We start from the raw sequence: 17,674 nt of genomic DNA on the forward strand, positions 1-17,674 counted from the left end.
TTTGAAGGTGATGACTCTGTGTTCTGATGTCTCTGTCACAGAGCACTCTGCAGGTCACTAGGGATTACAACGTCCCCGAAAACCATGTTGATCTTTGAGGATGGATATATGAAGATATTTCAGAGCCCCTGTTATAAATTCTCCATGTGATTAAAATAAAGATGAATCTTGAGACAGACTGTTAGATGTTCCAGAACCACTGTTAAACATCTCCATCATGTGATGGAAATACAAACGGTTAGATGATCAGAAGGTCAGTTAAAAGATCTGCATGTTGTTTGAACATAAACTGATGTTCTGAAGGTCAGTTAAAACATTTGCATGTTGTTTGAGTATAAACAGTTAGATGTTCAGAAGGTTAGTTTAAAGATATCCATGTTTGTATCTAAACAGATGTTCAGAAGGTCAGTTAAAACCTCTGCATGTTGTTGGAATATAAACAGATGTTCAGAAGGTCAGTGAAAGATCTCCATGTGGTGGAGCTAAAGACGGTGAGATGTTCAGACCTCCATGGTGTCTCCTCCAGGACCTGGAGCATTGGAGGATGGTCCCTGAGGCAGTGGACCTGGACGAGCTGCCCATGGAGGAGCAGGATCTCTCCTCAGACGAGGACGAGGACCTGGACGAGTACTCCTTCTCCAAGTTCGCCTCCATGTCCTTCCAGGGCGCGGCCACGGCCACACATGTCCGCCACCGCCTCGCCCAGCCACTGATCCACCACGAGGACGAGGGAGACGTACAGGTACACGCACACACACACACACACACACACACACACACACACACACACACACACACACACACACACACTCACACCCCTCCTTAACCCCATTCAGGTACACACACACCTCCCCAAGTGTAGTTTTACTTGAGCACGTTGAGTCCTTTTATATCTCACTATGTCTGTTCCTCCTCCAGGCCTCCCTGACGGTGTGGTGGATCATCCTGAGGTTCATGGGGGACCTCCCGGAGCCCAAGCAGAGGGTGAACCCCCTGGCACCGGGGGGTCCGGGCTCCAGGGGGGCCAACGCCCTGCCCCAGGACCTGGCCTCCAGGAACGACCGGCGCCTCAGTCACATGGTGGGCCTGGACCAGGTGGGTGAGGTCACTTCCTGTCACACAGGAAACAGGAAATCAAGAGCTTCTGTGTGATTTCTCTTAAGAAATTTGAATCCACTTTGTTGAGTGACTGTAAAGGCACTAATTAAAAATAGTTGTTTTGGTCTTCTTAATTTACAGTTACAATTAGTAATCCATCACGTCCTTTTATCCGAATTATTGTTAAAGTTACACTGAGAAACTGGAACAATAAGTACATTTGTCAGAAGAAAGGAAACAAAAATATATTGCTGTCGGTACAGTAAGGATATTCATAGAAACAAGTGCAAAGCACTAACAATCACTAGGTTAACCCATTCCCTGTATACAACAAAGATAGCTAGGATAAGATACTACAGAATGCTAAGTACTACTTTTATGTGCCAGGACGTACAACATACAGTAAGTGTGTAAGATGGGTGTGGGAGGTTGGGAGGGAGGCTATGCAGCGTGTCGGTGAACTCTGAACAGGATGCTTGATCTCCCCCTGATCCTCCCTCACCCGTCTCTCTCTCTCTCCCCCTGATCCTCCCTCGCCCGTCTCTCTCTCTCCCACAGCGAGTGTTGAGGGGCAAGAAAGACGGGAAGCCCTCCCCCATTGCCGAGGAGTCGTCATCGCCGGCGTCCGGCCGGAAGACCTCCATCTTCACCGACATGATGTCCCGGAACAGGAAGGCCTCCACGGCCCCCAGCGAGGTGGTCACCGGCCGGAAGGTGTCGGAGGGCGTGCCCCGCGTCAGGAAGGGCTCCATGTTCACCGACCTGATGACCCGGAACAAGAAGGTCGGCGCCATCCCGGAGAACAAAGTCCCGGACTCGCCCGACGGCTCAATCAATTCCTCTGGCATCGCTGAGGAGGTGAGCCGATGGAGCCATTTGATCGGGATGTTACAGTGAGCCCAGGAAGTCAGAAGTAGCTCTTACGTTAGCCGTTAGCTGCTTTTTCCTTCCCGCCATTTTTGGTGGCATGCCTGATGATGCAATTTGACTGGTTAAGTACATTATTTAATGTCTGCCCCTAGAGGCCTGTAAACCAATTGTACAACAACTTGCGTTGAGTCACATTAGTTGAAGTTATGTCATTTAATTTGAATGAAAGTAACGTTAGTTAACATAAGGTTATCGCTAGATAACTACATTAATATTGTCATTTTTTTTTAACTTTTGTATGGAAAAGTCACTTTATGTCAGAAACTACCCAAACGCAAGCAAATTGTGTTGTGCCTGATTGGCTCAGAAGAGTGTCAGATGATGTCACACTTGTGGTTAGTATGATCTATGACATCTCTCAGCACGGTTTTCTAACTGAGATCACTGCAGTAACCCTTATTGCACCACAGAGGGTGCTGTTCAGTGTTTAGAGTTTAGTGTTTGCTGGCCGTAACTCCTGACCTTCCCCTACAGTCGGACAGCAGCACGGGCCTGTCCAATGAGATGATGGCGGTGGAGGCGACCACACTGGAACGACCAATGACGGCCCTCGAGAAGCTCCACATCATCGTGGGATACGCCATCGTCCGCCGAGACCTCAGGTGACCAATGCCGCCGGCTTTCCCACCTCAAAAAACATATTGCATTTTCTTTGGTTGGTTCCAACATTTCTGTGGTTCCATGTTCTCCTCAGGGATGAGATTTACTGCCAGATCTGCAAACAGCTGGAGGGGAACAACAACAAGAACAGCTACTACCGAGGATGGATCCTGCTGTCCCTCTGTCTGGGGATCTTCCCGCCCACCGACAAATTCATCAAGGTAACCCCACTATGACCTTCATCAAGCCCACCGTCTTCTTCACCATCTTCATCTTCATCTCTGCGACGAGGGTCCTGCGTTAGTTGTACATAGTCTAGTTTGCTCTATGCAAAGAATGAATAGGAAATCTCAATGGCATTTTGTGAAGATGTTGATTTTTACATACATTTACATTTTGCATGTATATTTTATTTCTACACCTCATAGTGTATATAGATATTACATGTTTTAATTTAAAAACATGTTTGTATTACCGTCCTGTGACACCTTTGTTATCTGTCTGAGACATCCTAACCTCTGAACCATTTCTGCTGCTCAAACCTCTCCATAACTAAAGGTTTTCTACCTGTTGTATTTCTATGTCTCCGTCCTCAGTACCTGCAGAGCTTCATCCGCTCCGGGCCGGGCGGCTACGGGCCGTACTGCGCCGAGCGTCTGAGACGGACCGTCCTGAACGGGGTCCGCGGGGAGCCCCCCAGCTGGCTAGAGCTCCAGGCGAGTAGGGGGGGACCCCCGGGAGTAATGGAGTACATCAGAGAGTAATGGATTACATTAGAAAGTAAAGGATTACATCAGTGAGTAATGGATTACATTAGAAAGCAATATAGTACATTATAGAGTATGGATTACATGAGAGAGTAATGGATTGTATGAGCGAGTAATGGATTACATTAGAGAGTAATAGTTCACATTAGAGTAATAGTTCCCATTAGAAAGTATAGTTTACATCAGAGAGCATATTGTGTCAGTCCGGAGACACAACCACTCTCTAAATTCCTCTTCCCTCCGCCTCCTGTTGCTAGGCGACAAAGACGAAGAAGCGCATGACGGTGACTCTGACCCTGATGGACGGCCGCACCATCAGCGTGCCCGTGGACTCCGCCTCCACCTCCGGCGAGATCTGCCAGATGTTGTCCCAGAAGGTCCAGCTGAAGGACTCGTTCGGCTTCTCGGTGTACGTGGCGCTCTACGAGAAGGTGAGCCGCTGTCGTTCAGGAGCAGTTGGCCTCAGCGCCTTAATCGACGGGTTCATTCTGTTGTGGGTTTACTAGACAGAGTTAACCAACTGAGTTCTAGCATGTTCTGGAATCCTCCCATCTTCTCACATTGTCATCACTGTCATGACCACTTGAACTCATCTTCATGATCACTTGATATGTATAGTTCAGAAACGTAAGAGCTTCAGCAGAACAGTGCTGTGTGTGTGTGTTCTCTGATTACTCCCTGGTCTCCTCTGTCCTGACATTCTCCTCTCCTCATCCTGACGTTCTCCTCGCCTCATCCTGACATTCTCCTCTCCTCTGTTTCCTGACATTCTCCTCCTCTCTCCTGATGTTCTCCTCCTCTTTCCTCCTCAGGTGTGGGCGCTGGGCAGTGGCCGGGAGCATGTGATGGACGCCATCTCTCAGTGCGAGCAGGAAGTGAGGCGTAAGGGCGGGCAGGAGCAGCACGCCCCCTGGCGCCTCTACTTCCGCAAGGAGGTGTTTGCGCCATGGCACAACTGTGGCGATGACGCCGTCAGCACAGAACTCATCTATCGGCAGGTCATCCGTGGCCTCAAGTTCGGAGAGTACCAGTGCAAGAAGGTGAGCACATCGCTCTGAGCTGCCCCGTTGTCCCAGAGCGCTGGAGGACGGGTTACAGGGTCTGATGCTCAGACCAGAGGTTCTGGGTTCAATCCCCGATGTCTAAAGGCAGCCTGTAGGCATACTTCAGCAAGCTTTATTTAACCAATCAGACCCTGAGGGATCAGCACCAGTAGGACCCGCCTACTTTTGGCCCCTCCCTTTTATTTAAACCTTGCTTTCCCCCCCCAAACCCTGTTTCCCCCCCCAGGAGGAGGACTACGTGGAGCTGACCACCAAGCACCTGTACATCCAGCACGGCCGGGCCGGGGCCGCGGAGCAGATGAAGGCCGCTGTCCAGGACGCCATCAGCAGCTCCCTGCTGGAGGCCAAGCCCGAGGACAAGTGGGTCCAGATGGTCAGCACCGCCCACGCCCAGGTCAGTCACAGGAACCGCACACGACACACAGCACGTCCGGCCGCAGCCACAGCGGCCCCGCTGGTGGAGTGGTGGTACTGCAGGATACTGTTCTGTTTTCTGGGGCTGTTGGCTGAATTTTGTGTCATCGAAAAAAAAACGTTGTAAATAAAAATAGTGATTCTGTTCAGTCTAAAACCATATCACTTTCCTTATTTTTGATACCCTGGAAATACCCTGGAGTTCTCGCGAAAGCACAATTAGAATTTGCTCAGCGAGTCACTCTGGGAACAAGCAATATACTCATTCCCCGATTCCCCTGGAGCTGAACATTAACTAATCACATCTGTGTATCTGATAAAGGTGGGCCAAAAGCTTTGCTGTTTTGCCGACCGGATACAGCAAGAGCCTTATCTATTGGTTAGCTCTGCTGGTAGCCTAGCGTATGGGGCTCTGGATACGTCACCCCTTGCATTCTTCTGATTGGTCATTGTGTTATCTAATTGCGTGCAGTGATATTTTCAAATGCATGCTTAGTGCCGCCCCTCAAGTTGGGGCGGCACCATTTTCCTTACTCGTTGCCAAACCCTACAGCTTTCTAGATGTGGGTCTGGATTTCCAGACTATCAAACAACATACGTGTCTGAGGGGTTGTGTAAGGGTCAGACCAGGAGACCATTGTTCATGTGTTCATGTCTGTGTGGTTCTGGTCTGCAGGGTTTGTATAAGGGTGGAGACCAGAATACCATGAAGACCGAGGTGGTTGAGTATGCCCGCAAGAACTGGCCCATGTTCTTCTCCAGGTTCTTCGAGGTGGTCAAGGTCTCAGGTAGGACTTACCTTATTTTACCCATCATTTCCTCCTAACCAAGAGAAAGTCATTTTCAATGAGTACTTTGATCGTTCTCAGACTTCTCAGAAGTCTCTTTGGACACAAGCGTAAACTAGGTGACAAAATGTACATTTACATTTAGGGCCAGACGCTTTTATCCAGTGACTTACAATAAGTACATTTGTCATAAGCAAGTGAAACAACAATATATCGCTGTCGCTAAAGTATAGGATGTTCATAGAACCGAGCAAAACCGAACAATCGCTTAGTTATCCCATGCCCCGTATACAACAGAGATAGCTAGGATAAGATGCTACATAACTAAATACTATAAGTAAATACAACATACAATAAGTGCGTACATTCAGTGCCAGGCCTGCCTTTTGCAGAAGCTGGTGAGGGACTCAGTACTCAATACATAAATACATGTAAAAGCATCACATTCCAACATCAAAATAGCCGTCTAACATCAAAACGGACTGTTACTCTAACTGGTCTGACCCTCTCAGGCCCGGCGCTGGCCAAGAGCCGCTTCATCGTGGCCATCAACTGGACGGGCATCACCTTCCTGGACGAGAGGGAGCGCAGGCTGGTGGAGCTGTCCTACCCCGAGGTCACCGGGGTCAACACCGTCAGGTAGGAGGGGCCTCAGCGTTTGAACCCCATCAGGTAGGAGGGGCCTCAGGGTTTGGTCAACACCGTCAGGTAGGAGGGGCCTGAGGGTTATGTCAACACCGTCAGGTAGGAGGAGCCTCAGGGTTATGTCAACACCGTCAGGTAGGAGCCTCAGGGTTTGGTCAACACCGTCAGGTTGGAGGAGCCTCAGGGTTATGTCAACACCGTCAGGTTGGAGGAGCCTCAATGTTTGGTCAACACCGTCAGGTAGGAGGAGCCTCAGGGTTTGGTCAACACTGTCAGGTTGGAGGAGCCTCAGGGTTTGGTCAACACCGTCAGGTAGGAGGGGCCTCAGTGTTTGAACCCCATCAGGTAGGAGGGGCCTCAGGGTTATGTCAACACCATCGGGTAGGAGGAGCCTGAGGGTTATGTCAACACCATCAGGTAGGAGGGGCCTCAGTGTTTGAACACCATCAGGTAGGAGGGGCCTGAGGGTTATGTCAACACCGTCAGGTAGGAGGAGCCTCAGGGTTATGTCAACACCGTCAGGTAGGAGGAGCCTCAGGATTATTTCAACACCGTCAGGTAGGAGGAGCCTCAGGGTTATGTCAACACCGTCAGGTAGGAGGGGCCTCAGTGTTTGGCCAACACCGTCAGGTAGGAGGAGCCTCAGTGTTTGGCCAACACCGTCAGGTAGGAGGAGCCTCAGTGTTTGGTCAACACCGTCAGGTAGGAGGTCTCTAGAGCAGGAGGACGCATCAGGATTTATGACTGCGTATCACGGCCACAGTGTGACTAACGTCAACCTCTGGGGTTGTCATGACCTCTGACCTCTGAACCCTCCTGTGTCCGTCTGACCAGGGACTCTAAGTTGTCGTCCCACTCGGTCTGCCTGCTGACCTTGCGCGGCGACTTCACGCTGAGCGGGGCGATGACGGAGGACCTGGCCTCCCTGGTGCTGGTGTTCCTGGCCGGGCTGCGGGAGCGATCCCAGTACGCCGTCACCCTGAGGGACGCCAGCAGCCCCGGTAGGACCTCCTGCTGCTACTGCTGCGTTCACACCTCGGGAGTTTACATCAGTTTACTTTAAACTAGTTTAGTTATGAATCATGATACAAGTTCAATTTGCACCTCCGTAGATTAAACCAGTTTAGCTTAGGATACCACTTTGGTTTACACCAGTTTAGTTTATAAAAGGACTTTGGTTTACGCCACTTTAGTTTCTAATATGAGTTTAGTTTAAAACAGTTTATGCACATCAGCTTAGTTTAAACCTCTTTAGTTTATGGTAGTTTAGTTTGTTCCTATAAACAGGGGTTTAATCCAGTTTAGTTTACTTTATGCCACATTTGTTTATACCAGTTTGTCAGTTTATTTAATTTCTGTTTATACCTGTATAGTTTAGACTCATTTATATTAAACCTGTTTAATTAATAAAAAAAAACAGTTTACACAGTCTTGTTGTTATCTTCTCTGACTGAGTTAACGGATGGTGTTGTCACTCTATGCAGATGACGTGACGCTGCTGAGCTTTAAGAAGGGCGAGCTGCTGGTGCTGGTGAAGGACAAGGAGTTCTCCCTGGAGCGCGGCTGGGTGAAGGCCCGCAACGACCGCACCGCCAAGACCGGTGCTGTGCCCTCAGAGGCCATCCTCATCCTGCCCACCCTCAACAAGCCCACCAACCAAGTCATGGTACCACACCTCTACCTACCATATCTACTGTATAGACCATAGGTCTACCTACCACAACTACTATAAACCATAGGTCTACCTACCACAACTACTATAGACCATAGGTCTACCTACCACAACTACTATAGACCATAGGTCTATCTACCATAACTACTGTATAGACCATAGGTCTACATACCACAACTACTATAGACCATAGGTCTACCTACCATAACTACTGTATAGACCATAGGTCTACCTACCATAACTACTGTATAGACCATAGGTCTACCTACCATATCTACTGTATAGACCATAGATCTACCTACCACAACTACTATAGACCATAGGTCTACCTACCATAACTACTGTATAGACCATAGGTCTACCTACCATAACTACTGTATAGACCATAGGTCTACCTACCACAACTACTATAGACCATAGGTCTACCTACCACAACTACTATAGACCATAGGTCTACCTACCACAATTACTGTATAGACCATAGGTCTACCTACCACAACTACGATAGAACCATAGTTCTACCTACCATAACTATAGAACCATAGGTCTACCTACCACAACTACGATAGAACCATTGTACCACAACTACGATAGAACCATAGGTCTACTTACCACAACTACGATAGAACCATAGGTCTACCTACCATACCATAGAACCATAGGTCTATCTACCATAACTATTATAGAACCACACGTCTACCTACCATTACTATTATACAACCTTAGGTCAACCTACTGCTAATACCATAACTATTATAGATTTACCAACGTCTAACATCTAGATGTTAATACCATGAATAACTATAATAACTACCACTAATACATGAATGTTATAGATCTACTTTCATCTACCTATTGCTAATACCATAACTATTAATTGAGGTCACAGATGAATAGTTCCATAAAACCATACCAAACCATAAAACATGTACCCTAAATGTTGTCTTGGTTGTGATGATGGTGTTGAGGAGTACGATGATGACCATTTTAATTGTGTATGCGTGCGTGCGTGCGTGCGTGTGTGCGTTGGTGATGAAGAGCAGTTTGGATGTGTGCGTGTGTTGGGTGTGGTGATGTTGATGATGAAGATGATGATGACGGTGTGTGTGCGTTGCAGAACCTGCTGAACCTGTCTCCAGACCAGAGGAAGAGTGCAATCCAGGCCACGCAGACAGACACCACAGAGAAGGTCGCCCTCACCTCCCTGAAGGAGTTCTCCATCGAGTACTTCAGGTCGGTCTCAGACCGTCTGCCTGCCTGTCTCTCTGGTCTCACTGTGTGTGTGTGTGTGTGTGTGTGTGTGTGTGTGTGTGTGTGTGTGTGTGTGTGTGTGTGTGTGTGTGTGTGTGTGTGTGTGTGTGTGTGTGTGTGTGTGTGTGTGTGTGTGTCTGACCGCCTGTTTCCCTTTCTGGACTCACTGTGTGTCTGTCTGCCACTCTCTCCCTTCCAGGCAGCCCACCAAGGATGTGAACCGCCAGGTGATGTCTAAGAACGCGGCCCCCGAGCGCCTGTGGGTCCACTCCCGGGAGCCCCTGAGGCTGCCCCTCCTCCGCAGGCTAGCAGCGAACCCGGACCTCAGCACCAAGGCCTGCCTGGCCTTCACCGATATCCTCCCCACGCCGACCACGCCTTCCCCCAGTGCTTGGGAATGGGTTGTGTCTTATTGTGTCTTAATCTCAACCCAGAGGTTCTGGGTTCGATCCCTCAAGTCTAAAGTCTACCTGTAGGCATCCTAGAGCAAAATGACCCCTGACCCCTACCTGCTCCTTAATGACATTGTATCTAAAGTCGTTAAGGATCAAACCATCTGTTTAATGACTATTTTTGGATAGTAAAGAGTGTATGACTTACATGTATCATGTGTAATATTCAGGGACAAGATTGTCTGATATAGCTTGTAGTTCTTGCTCAATGACACCCAGATGTAAGATTTTAATTCAATACCAATATATTATATTTTGTGTGCATAGAGTTGGACTATGTGGACAAAGATCCCCAAGTCACGCAGTCAAGATGACAGTATTATTTAGGGTGATACTCAGGCATTACAAATTAACTTGACTCCATGAAAACTATCTCTCTGACAGCTGTCACTCACAGTAGTAGTACTAGCATCATCATCATGATCATTATGAACCCTTGACTGTCGCTCACCGATCCTCAAGTTCATGGGCGACTACCCCACCAAGCAGAGCCAGAGCTCCCTGGAACTCACCGACCAGATCTTCGGCCCCGCCACCCAGAACGAAGTGCTCCGAGACGAGATCTACTGCCAGATCATGAAGCAGATGACCAGCAACAACAACCGGTAGACACCCCATACTCCACACTGTTACCCCATCCTACTCAGTGTTAACCCATCCTACCCACTGTTACCCCATCCTACCCACTGTTACCCCATCCTACTGTTACCCCATCCAACTGTTACCCCATCCTACTGTTACCCCATCCTACTGTTACCCCATCCTACCCACTGTTACCCCATCCTACTGTTAATCCATCCTACCCACTGTTACCCCATCCTACTGTTAATCCATCCTACCCACTGTTACCCCATCCTACTGTTACCCCATCCTACCCACTGTTACCCCATCCTACCCACTGTTACCCCATCCTACCCACTGTTACCCCATCCTACCCACTGTTACCCCATCCTACTGTTACCCCATCCAACTGTTACCCCATCCTACTGTTACCCCATCCTACTGTTACCCCATCCTACCCACTGTTACCCCATCCTACTGTTAATCCATCCTACCCACTGTTACCCCATCCTACTGTTACCCCATCCTACCCACTGTTACCCAATCCTACCCACTGTTACCCCATCCTACTGTTACCCCATCCTACCCACTGTTACCCCATCCTACTGTTAATCCATCCTACCCACTGTTACCCCATCCTACTGTTACCCCATCCTACCCACTGTTACCCCATCCTACTGTTACCCCATCCTACCCACTGTTACCCCATCCTACTGTTAATCCATCCTACCCACTGTTACCCCATCCTACCCACTGTTACCCCATCCTATTGTTACCCCATCCTACCCACTGTTACCCTATCCTACTGTTACCCCATCCTACCCACTGTTACCCCATCTTACTCACTGTTACCCCATCCTACCCACTGTTACCCTATCCTACTGTTACCCCATCCTACCCACTGTTACCCCATCCTACTTACTGTTACCCCATCCTACTTACTGTTACCCCATCCTACCCACTGTTACCACATCCTACTTACTGTTACCCCATCCTACCCACTGTTACCACATCCTACTCACTTATAAGAAGGATAATGATATAGGATATATAATGATAATAATGATAGGTTTGTTTTAAAATTTGATTTTAGATTCAAATTTTATGCAGTTAGGTGATTAAGAATGAACAGTTATACTGTGGTCTGATCTATGAGGCTAGTGTTTAGGGATCAGGGACGAGGAGGTCTGGTTCATCAGTGGTGAGATGACCCCCCCCTCCCCCCGTGTGTTGACCCAGGTTCAGCCTGGAGCAGGGCTGGCAGCTGCTGTGGCTGTGCTGCGGTCTGTTCCCCCCCGGCCCGCAGCTCTCCAAACACGCCCAGCGCTTCATCGAGTCCCGTGAGCGCCAGCCGCTGGCCGCCGACTGTCTGAAGAGGCTGCAGAGCTCCCGCAGGTAACCTCCACACAGCTCCCCCTCAGGTAACCTCCACAACAGCTCCCCCTCAGGTAACCTGTGGTACTGCAGTGCCGCCACAACAGCGCCCCCTCATGTCACATGTGGTACTGCAAAGCTAACACCACAACAATGTCAAAAAGCTGTCAGGAAACTGAATAAAGAATGCCTTTCACTGCCGTAAAGGTTTGCATATACATACTAGGATTTTGCTCTTGAATGAAGATAAAGAAATACAAAATACAAGTGTGCAGGATGAAATGAAATGAAGAGCATAATACAAGGATAATTAAATTAAGATATTTAGTACATACAATATAAAATGTAAGGTACACCGGTGTGCGAACATCAATGTGGTCGTGGGATACTGGTCTCCATAGCCCCATTGTTTATTGGAAACAGGTGAGGAACATTAAGACTGAGGCTCTGGTCTGGTGTTTGTCCGTAGGACGGACCCCAGGAAGCTGCCCCCCCACCAGGTGGAGGTGGACGCCATCCAGCAGAACAGCATTCAGATCTTCCACAAGATCCACTTTCCCAACGACACGGAGGAGGTGAGTGGGCCCGCTGAAGAGCAGCCTGTTGAAGAGCAGCCTGCTGAAGTGCAGCCTGCTGAAGAGCAGCCCGTTGAAGAGCAGCCCGCTGAAGAGCAGCCCGCTGAAGAGCAGCCCGTTGAAGAGCAGCCCGCTGAAGAGCAGCCTGTTAAAGCGCAGCCTGTTGAAGAGCAGCCTTTTAAAGAACAGCCTGTTAAAGAGCAGCCTGTTAAAGAGCAGCCTGTTAAAGAGCAGCCTCATAAAGCGCAGCCTGTTAAAGAGCAGCCTGTTAAAGTGCAGCCTGTTAAAGAGCAGCCTCATAAAGTGCAGCCTGTTAAAGGGGACGTAGCGCTGGAAGCGGTCCGCAGCAACAGCACCCCCTCTGGTCAAACATGGGTACTGCAGTCGCTGACCACTTAGGACCTGAGAGTAAAGCCTCACTAATGCAGGCCCAGATGAATCATACTGGGCTCTATGGGGATAGGGAACATCTGGGACATCACACATGTGTGATTTTGGTCAATCTCACTCCAGACCACAGTGAAAAAAAAAAAGAAATCCCACATTTTACTTATATCTAATCTAAAATAGCATCACTAAAGCAGCGAGCTAGTCCCCATTTGTGCTGCTTAATATGTCCTACAACTTGTGAGCCATTACTCCAAATCCAACTCGCCATTACTCCAAATGAGAGGGTGAATGAGTAAAGGGCCTGATTGGGGTCAACGCCACATGATGTCATGTAAGTCCAAGTGACAACTAACTTTCCCCTGTTTCCTGACCCCTGACCCTTTGACCCCTGTCCAGGTCATGGAGGTGGCGACCAGCACCCGGGTCCGGGACCTGGTCCAGAGCATCGGCGTGAAGCTGGGCCTGAACTCGGCCGATGGCTTCAGCGTCTTCGTCAAGACCCCCGAAAAGGTACTTAATCACTCTCCCATCGCCCCCCAATGCACAGCGTGTGTCTGTGTGTCTGACTGAGAGTATCTTATCTTTGTGTGTGTGTGTGTGTGTGTGTGTGTGTGACTGAAAGTATCTTTGTGTGTGTGTGTGTGTGTGTGTGTGACTGAAAGTATCTTTGTGTGCGTGTGTGTGTGTGTGTGTTTACGAGGTGGGTAACAATGTATGCTCTGTGGGGACCTCCTTCAGGTCCTCAGTCTGAACGAGGCGGACTACTTCTTCGACAGCCTCAGGCAGATCACGGACTGGAGCAAGAACGCTAAGCGTGTGAACGAGGGTAACCGACCGTGACCCCTGACCCCCCGCAGAGTCAACCCTGTGTGTGTGTGTGTGTGTGTGTGTGTGTGTGTGTGTGTGTGTGTGTATGTGTGTGAGTGTGTACATTTCACTGGTTCCCCATGTCTCCATGTGTGTGACTGAGAGTATCTGACTGGTTGTGTGTGTGTGTGTGTGCGCATGCATGCATTATTGTTGTGTGCGTGATGTTTGTGCATTTGCATGCGTGTGTGTTGGAAGCTTGTTTGTGTGTGTGAACTGCATGTGTGCAAATGTATATATTGGCGTGTGTACGTGTATATTTATAAATGTTTGCTGTGTGTGTATATAAAGTATATGCATCTGACGGTGTGTGTGCGTGAACTGCATGTGTGCATGATGTATATATATTTGTATGTGTGTGTATTTATATTTGTGTGTTGTGTGTGTGTGTATATTGATATGTGTGTATATTGATGTGTGTGCAGTTGGGGGTCCGGTGACGGTCTCCTACATGGTGTTCTTCATGAGGAAGCTGTGGTACAACGTGATCCCGGGTCGTGACCTCGAGGCCGACCTCATCTTCCACTACCCTCAGGTACGACCAAACGCCACGCTACAACATGCTACAACATGCTAAAACATGCTAAAACAAGCTAAAGCTTGCTCCAGCATGCTCAAACATGCAACAGCATACTAAATTGCTAAAATATGCTACTGCACGCTAAACATGCTACAACGTGCTAAAACAAGCTACATTATGGTCAAACATGCTTAAGGGCACTTAAACATGCTGAAGCAAGAAAGAAACATGCTACAACCCGCTACAACATAAATCAACTAAAATATGTTACATACTAAAACATGCTACAGTACATTACAACATGCTATAACAAACTAAAACATGCTGCAATCTAAAACATGGTACAACAAGCTCAACCATTAAAGAAGTGTGTCTTCAGACTCTCAGTCAGTACACGGTAGGCTCATGGGCTCAGGGTGAACAGAGTGGCAGCTCATGTGTGGGGGGTCTCCAGGAGCTGCCCAAGTACCTGCGGGGGTACCACGTGGTGAGCAAGGAGGAGATGGTCCACATCGCGGCGCTGCTCTTCAGGATCAAGACGGGAGGAGACTCCAGGCAGCTGGCCGTCCTGCCCAAGCTGCTCAAGGAACTGCTGCCTGCAGACCAGATCAAGGCCTCCTCGGAGAACGAGTGGAAGAAGGTACTGCCTCACTCTCTCTTATAACTTACTCTCTCAGAACTGACTCTCTCTGCACTGTCTCTCCCTCAGTACTGACTCTCTCGCACTCTCTGTCACATTGACTGCACTCTGTCTGCGTCTGAGTGTGTGTACCTGTGTGTGTGTGTGTGTTTGTGTGTGTGTGTGTGTGTGTGTGTGTGTGAGAATGTCCCAAGTGAGAGAGTGTATGTATATTTCACTGGTTCCCCATTTATAAACAATGGCCAATGGCATCTGTGGTGACGTTAGTGAAACTCTCTCACCTGACCCATGCTTCCTGTACGTCACCGGTTTGACATGCAGTGGATATCCATCATTTTCATACGGTGTCTTCTTGACGCCCAGGGAGCGAATCAAAGGGAGCGTTGTGTCCCGGGTTCCGGAGAGGGTGGGGCTAATGCATTTCTTTATCTTATTAATAGAATTTCAATATCCGCCATGAAACCAGGGCATTGTGTCTCAGTCATGGAGGGGAGATGTTAAACGCATTATCTGTTGTTGTGTTGTGTGTGTGCGTGCATGCATGTGTCTGTTTGTGTATGTGCGAGACTGTGTGTGTGTGTGTGTGTGTGTGTGTGTGTGTGCATGCGTTCATTGCATGTGTGTGTACGTGCGTTTGCGTGTGTGTGCGTGAGTGTGTGCATGCACGTGTGTGTGTGCGTTCATGTGAGCGTTTGTGTGAATATATATGTGTGTGCACGTGTGTGTGTGCACGTTTGTTTCATGTGTGTGTGCATTAATGTTCATGCTTGTGTCTGTCTGTGTGTGCGTCTGTGTGTGTGTTTCCAGAGTATCTCTGCTGCCTACAACAAGCAGGCGGAGATGACGGCTGAGGAGGCCATGCTGGAGTTCCTGAAGGCCGTCTACCGCTGGCAGACATTCGGTGCCGCCTTCTTTGACGTCAAGGTAACCAGAATCACTAGAGCGGGAAACAGCGACAACACCCACAAGTGTGTGGGTGTATCCAACCTGGTATCACACCTAAACAACCACCAGTACACACACACACACACACACACACACACACACACGGACATGTGTGCGCACACACTTGAAAGTATGTGGGCACACACACACGCACTCACATGCATTGACACATACGTGTGCACACACACATGCCTGCACGCATGTGGACACACAAGCACACACAATGTCAAGCGCTTCAATTCCACATGGGAGGGGTGAAACCATCCAACCATCCAATCAGAGACCAGGCCAGAGCCAGGCCATCGGGGTTAGCACCCTGGGGTGAGGGCACCCCTGCTCTAGCAATGATGGGCGCCAGGGGAGTGGGGATGAGAAGGAGTTAGTGTTTGGTTACTGCTCAGCTGTTGACATGAGTTAATGTGTTCATAGTGTGGAGCCGCATGGGGCTGCTGTTATAGCTTTGCTGACCTCTCTCTCCCCGCTCCCCTTCATCTCCTCTGCTCACGCTGGTTCTGGACACTCCGCCAAAATAAAAGCGCTCCAACCCCAGAGACTCAGATGACAAGAATGTGTTTTGGTTTGTTCCCAGCAAACGTCGGACAGGAACTTCCCCGACATCGTGAGGATCGCCATCAGCAAGATGGGCGTGGCCATCATCCACCCCAAGACCAAGGTGCGGACCGCCATAATAAAAGTACCCCATGACGAGAGGCCCTCGTCCAATGAGAGGAGAACATGTACTTTAGTCATCCCACTGGGGAAATTAAATAAGAAATTAATTAAATAAGAAGAAAAGCATTCATAAAATAACAAAGTATTATATACACTCGATAAGAGTTGAGGGAGAGACGGAGTGGGATGGAGTAATTATAAATAAATGACACCATTAAAATATTGATTAAAAGCAGTGCCTGGATAAAATACCTTCCAAATAATAATAATATGAAAAAGCATAACTCCAACCTGTCCTTAATAAATTGTATGTGTCCTAACTGTAAGTCACCTCCTGACTAAATCGTATACCAAATGAAAACATGATTAACATGGTGGTGAGGAGAGCATCACCCAGTAGATCTGAACGTGTGGTAACATGTGTGAATGTGTGTGTATTAATGTGTGTTAACGTGTTTTTACATGTGTGCGTGTGTTGTGGGTGCAGGAGGTCCTGGCCTGCGTGTTAACCTGTGTGTGTGTGTGTGTTGTGGGTGCAGGAGGTCCTGGCCTGCGTGTTAACCTGTGTGTGTGTGTTGTGGGTGCAGGAGGTCCTGGCCTGTGTGTTAACCTGTGTGTGTGTGTTGTGGGTGCAGGAGGTCCTGGCCACGCACGCCTTCAACCGCATCGCCAGCTGGTGCAGCGGCAGCACCTACTTCCACATGACGCTGGGCAGCCTGGTGCAGGGCAGCAAGTTCCTCTGTGAGACCTCCCTGGTGAGTCCTCCCTCTTCATACGGTCCTCCGTCCTCATACGGCCCTCAGCTCCTCCTGTAGAGAGGCCGGCGTTCAGGTAGAAGAGATGAGACTCTTCATTGTTCCCAGACTGAGAATGTGGGGAATTTAAAAGTAGATCTGTTTAGACCTGTTAAGACGATGAGGAAGTCAGTGTTTCTGTTCAACGTCCCAACTTTGGGCTAAGGGTACTTTGTTAAAATGTTTCCTGGCACACGTTTAAGTCTGTTTCTGTTTAATATCCGTCCTGGCGGATGTTCGAGGTTCTGTTCTGTCAGGATGAAGGTGTGAGTCCGTCTTTTTAGATTCTGTCAAAGTGTTCTGTGAAGGAAGCATTTCTCTTACATTTCTCTTACATGTTCAGATGTTGAAGTGGTTACGTCCGTACGTCTGTCCATTTAGGGGCAGGACAGACGTCCCCTCTTTAACTTCTTCTACCAGCTACTTATTTTAACTACTAGTAACACTGACTACCCATTAAACCATAGACATGGCTTACAACCAGTGGAAGGTTTCTCATTCGTTTATAGACAGGAAATTAATTTATTTGAAAGTAACTTCAGAGTATTTTGAGTCCTTCCTTTTGCTGGGGGCTCCTGTCTGTCTGGGGGGGGGGGGGGAGACGAGGGGGCGGGACGAGGTGTGACCTCCAGGTGTGTCCGCTGATGAGTTCAGG

General features: G+C 48.7%; 1 protein-coding gene across 1 annotated transcript in view; it reads left to right on the forward strand.

Annotated features, from left to right (window-relative positions):
* The window catches only part of myo7ba (myosin VIIBa), a gene marked incomplete at both ends in the record, with an annotated part of 30,700 nt that overhangs the window by 12,849 nt on the left and 177 nt on the right, over positions 1-17,674 (forward strand). The window contains 25 exons of the mRNA XM_084472556.1: positions 527-742; positions 919-1,095; positions 1,657-1,944; positions 2,503-2,630; positions 2,723-2,849; positions 3,225-3,344; positions 3,653-3,826; positions 4,208-4,435; positions 4,686-4,853; positions 5,550-5,661; positions 6,174-6,300; positions 7,141-7,307; positions 7,791-7,972; positions 9,096-9,211; positions 9,429-9,594; positions 10,144-10,286; positions 11,482-11,637; positions 12,086-12,191; positions 12,978-13,091; positions 13,320-13,407; positions 13,874-13,983; positions 14,423-14,608; positions 15,416-15,532; positions 16,143-16,226; positions 16,861-16,980. Coding sequence (XP_084328682.1) covers positions 527-742; positions 919-1,095; positions 1,657-1,944; positions 2,503-2,630; positions 2,723-2,849; positions 3,225-3,344; positions 3,653-3,826; positions 4,208-4,435; positions 4,686-4,853; positions 5,550-5,661; positions 6,174-6,300; positions 7,141-7,307; positions 7,791-7,972; positions 9,096-9,211; positions 9,429-9,594; positions 10,144-10,286; positions 11,482-11,637; positions 12,086-12,191; positions 12,978-13,091; positions 13,320-13,407; positions 13,874-13,983; positions 14,423-14,608; positions 15,416-15,532; positions 16,143-16,226; positions 16,861-16,980 — 3,720 coding nt within the window. The remainder of the gene's footprint in view (positions 1-526; positions 743-918; positions 1,096-1,656; positions 1,945-2,502; positions 2,631-2,722; positions 2,850-3,224; positions 3,345-3,652; positions 3,827-4,207; positions 4,436-4,685; positions 4,854-5,549; positions 5,662-6,173; positions 6,301-7,140; positions 7,308-7,790; positions 7,973-9,095; positions 9,212-9,428; positions 9,595-10,143; positions 10,287-11,481; positions 11,638-12,085; positions 12,192-12,977; positions 13,092-13,319; positions 13,408-13,873; positions 13,984-14,422; positions 14,609-15,415; positions 15,533-16,142; positions 16,227-16,860; positions 16,981-17,674) is intronic.

This window comes from Micromesistius poutassou (assembly GCF_964030765.1).
Source record: "Micromesistius poutassou genome assembly, chromosome: 9".
Classification (NCBI taxonomy): Eukaryota; Metazoa; Chordata; class Actinopteri; order Gadiformes; family Gadidae; genus Micromesistius; species Micromesistius poutassou.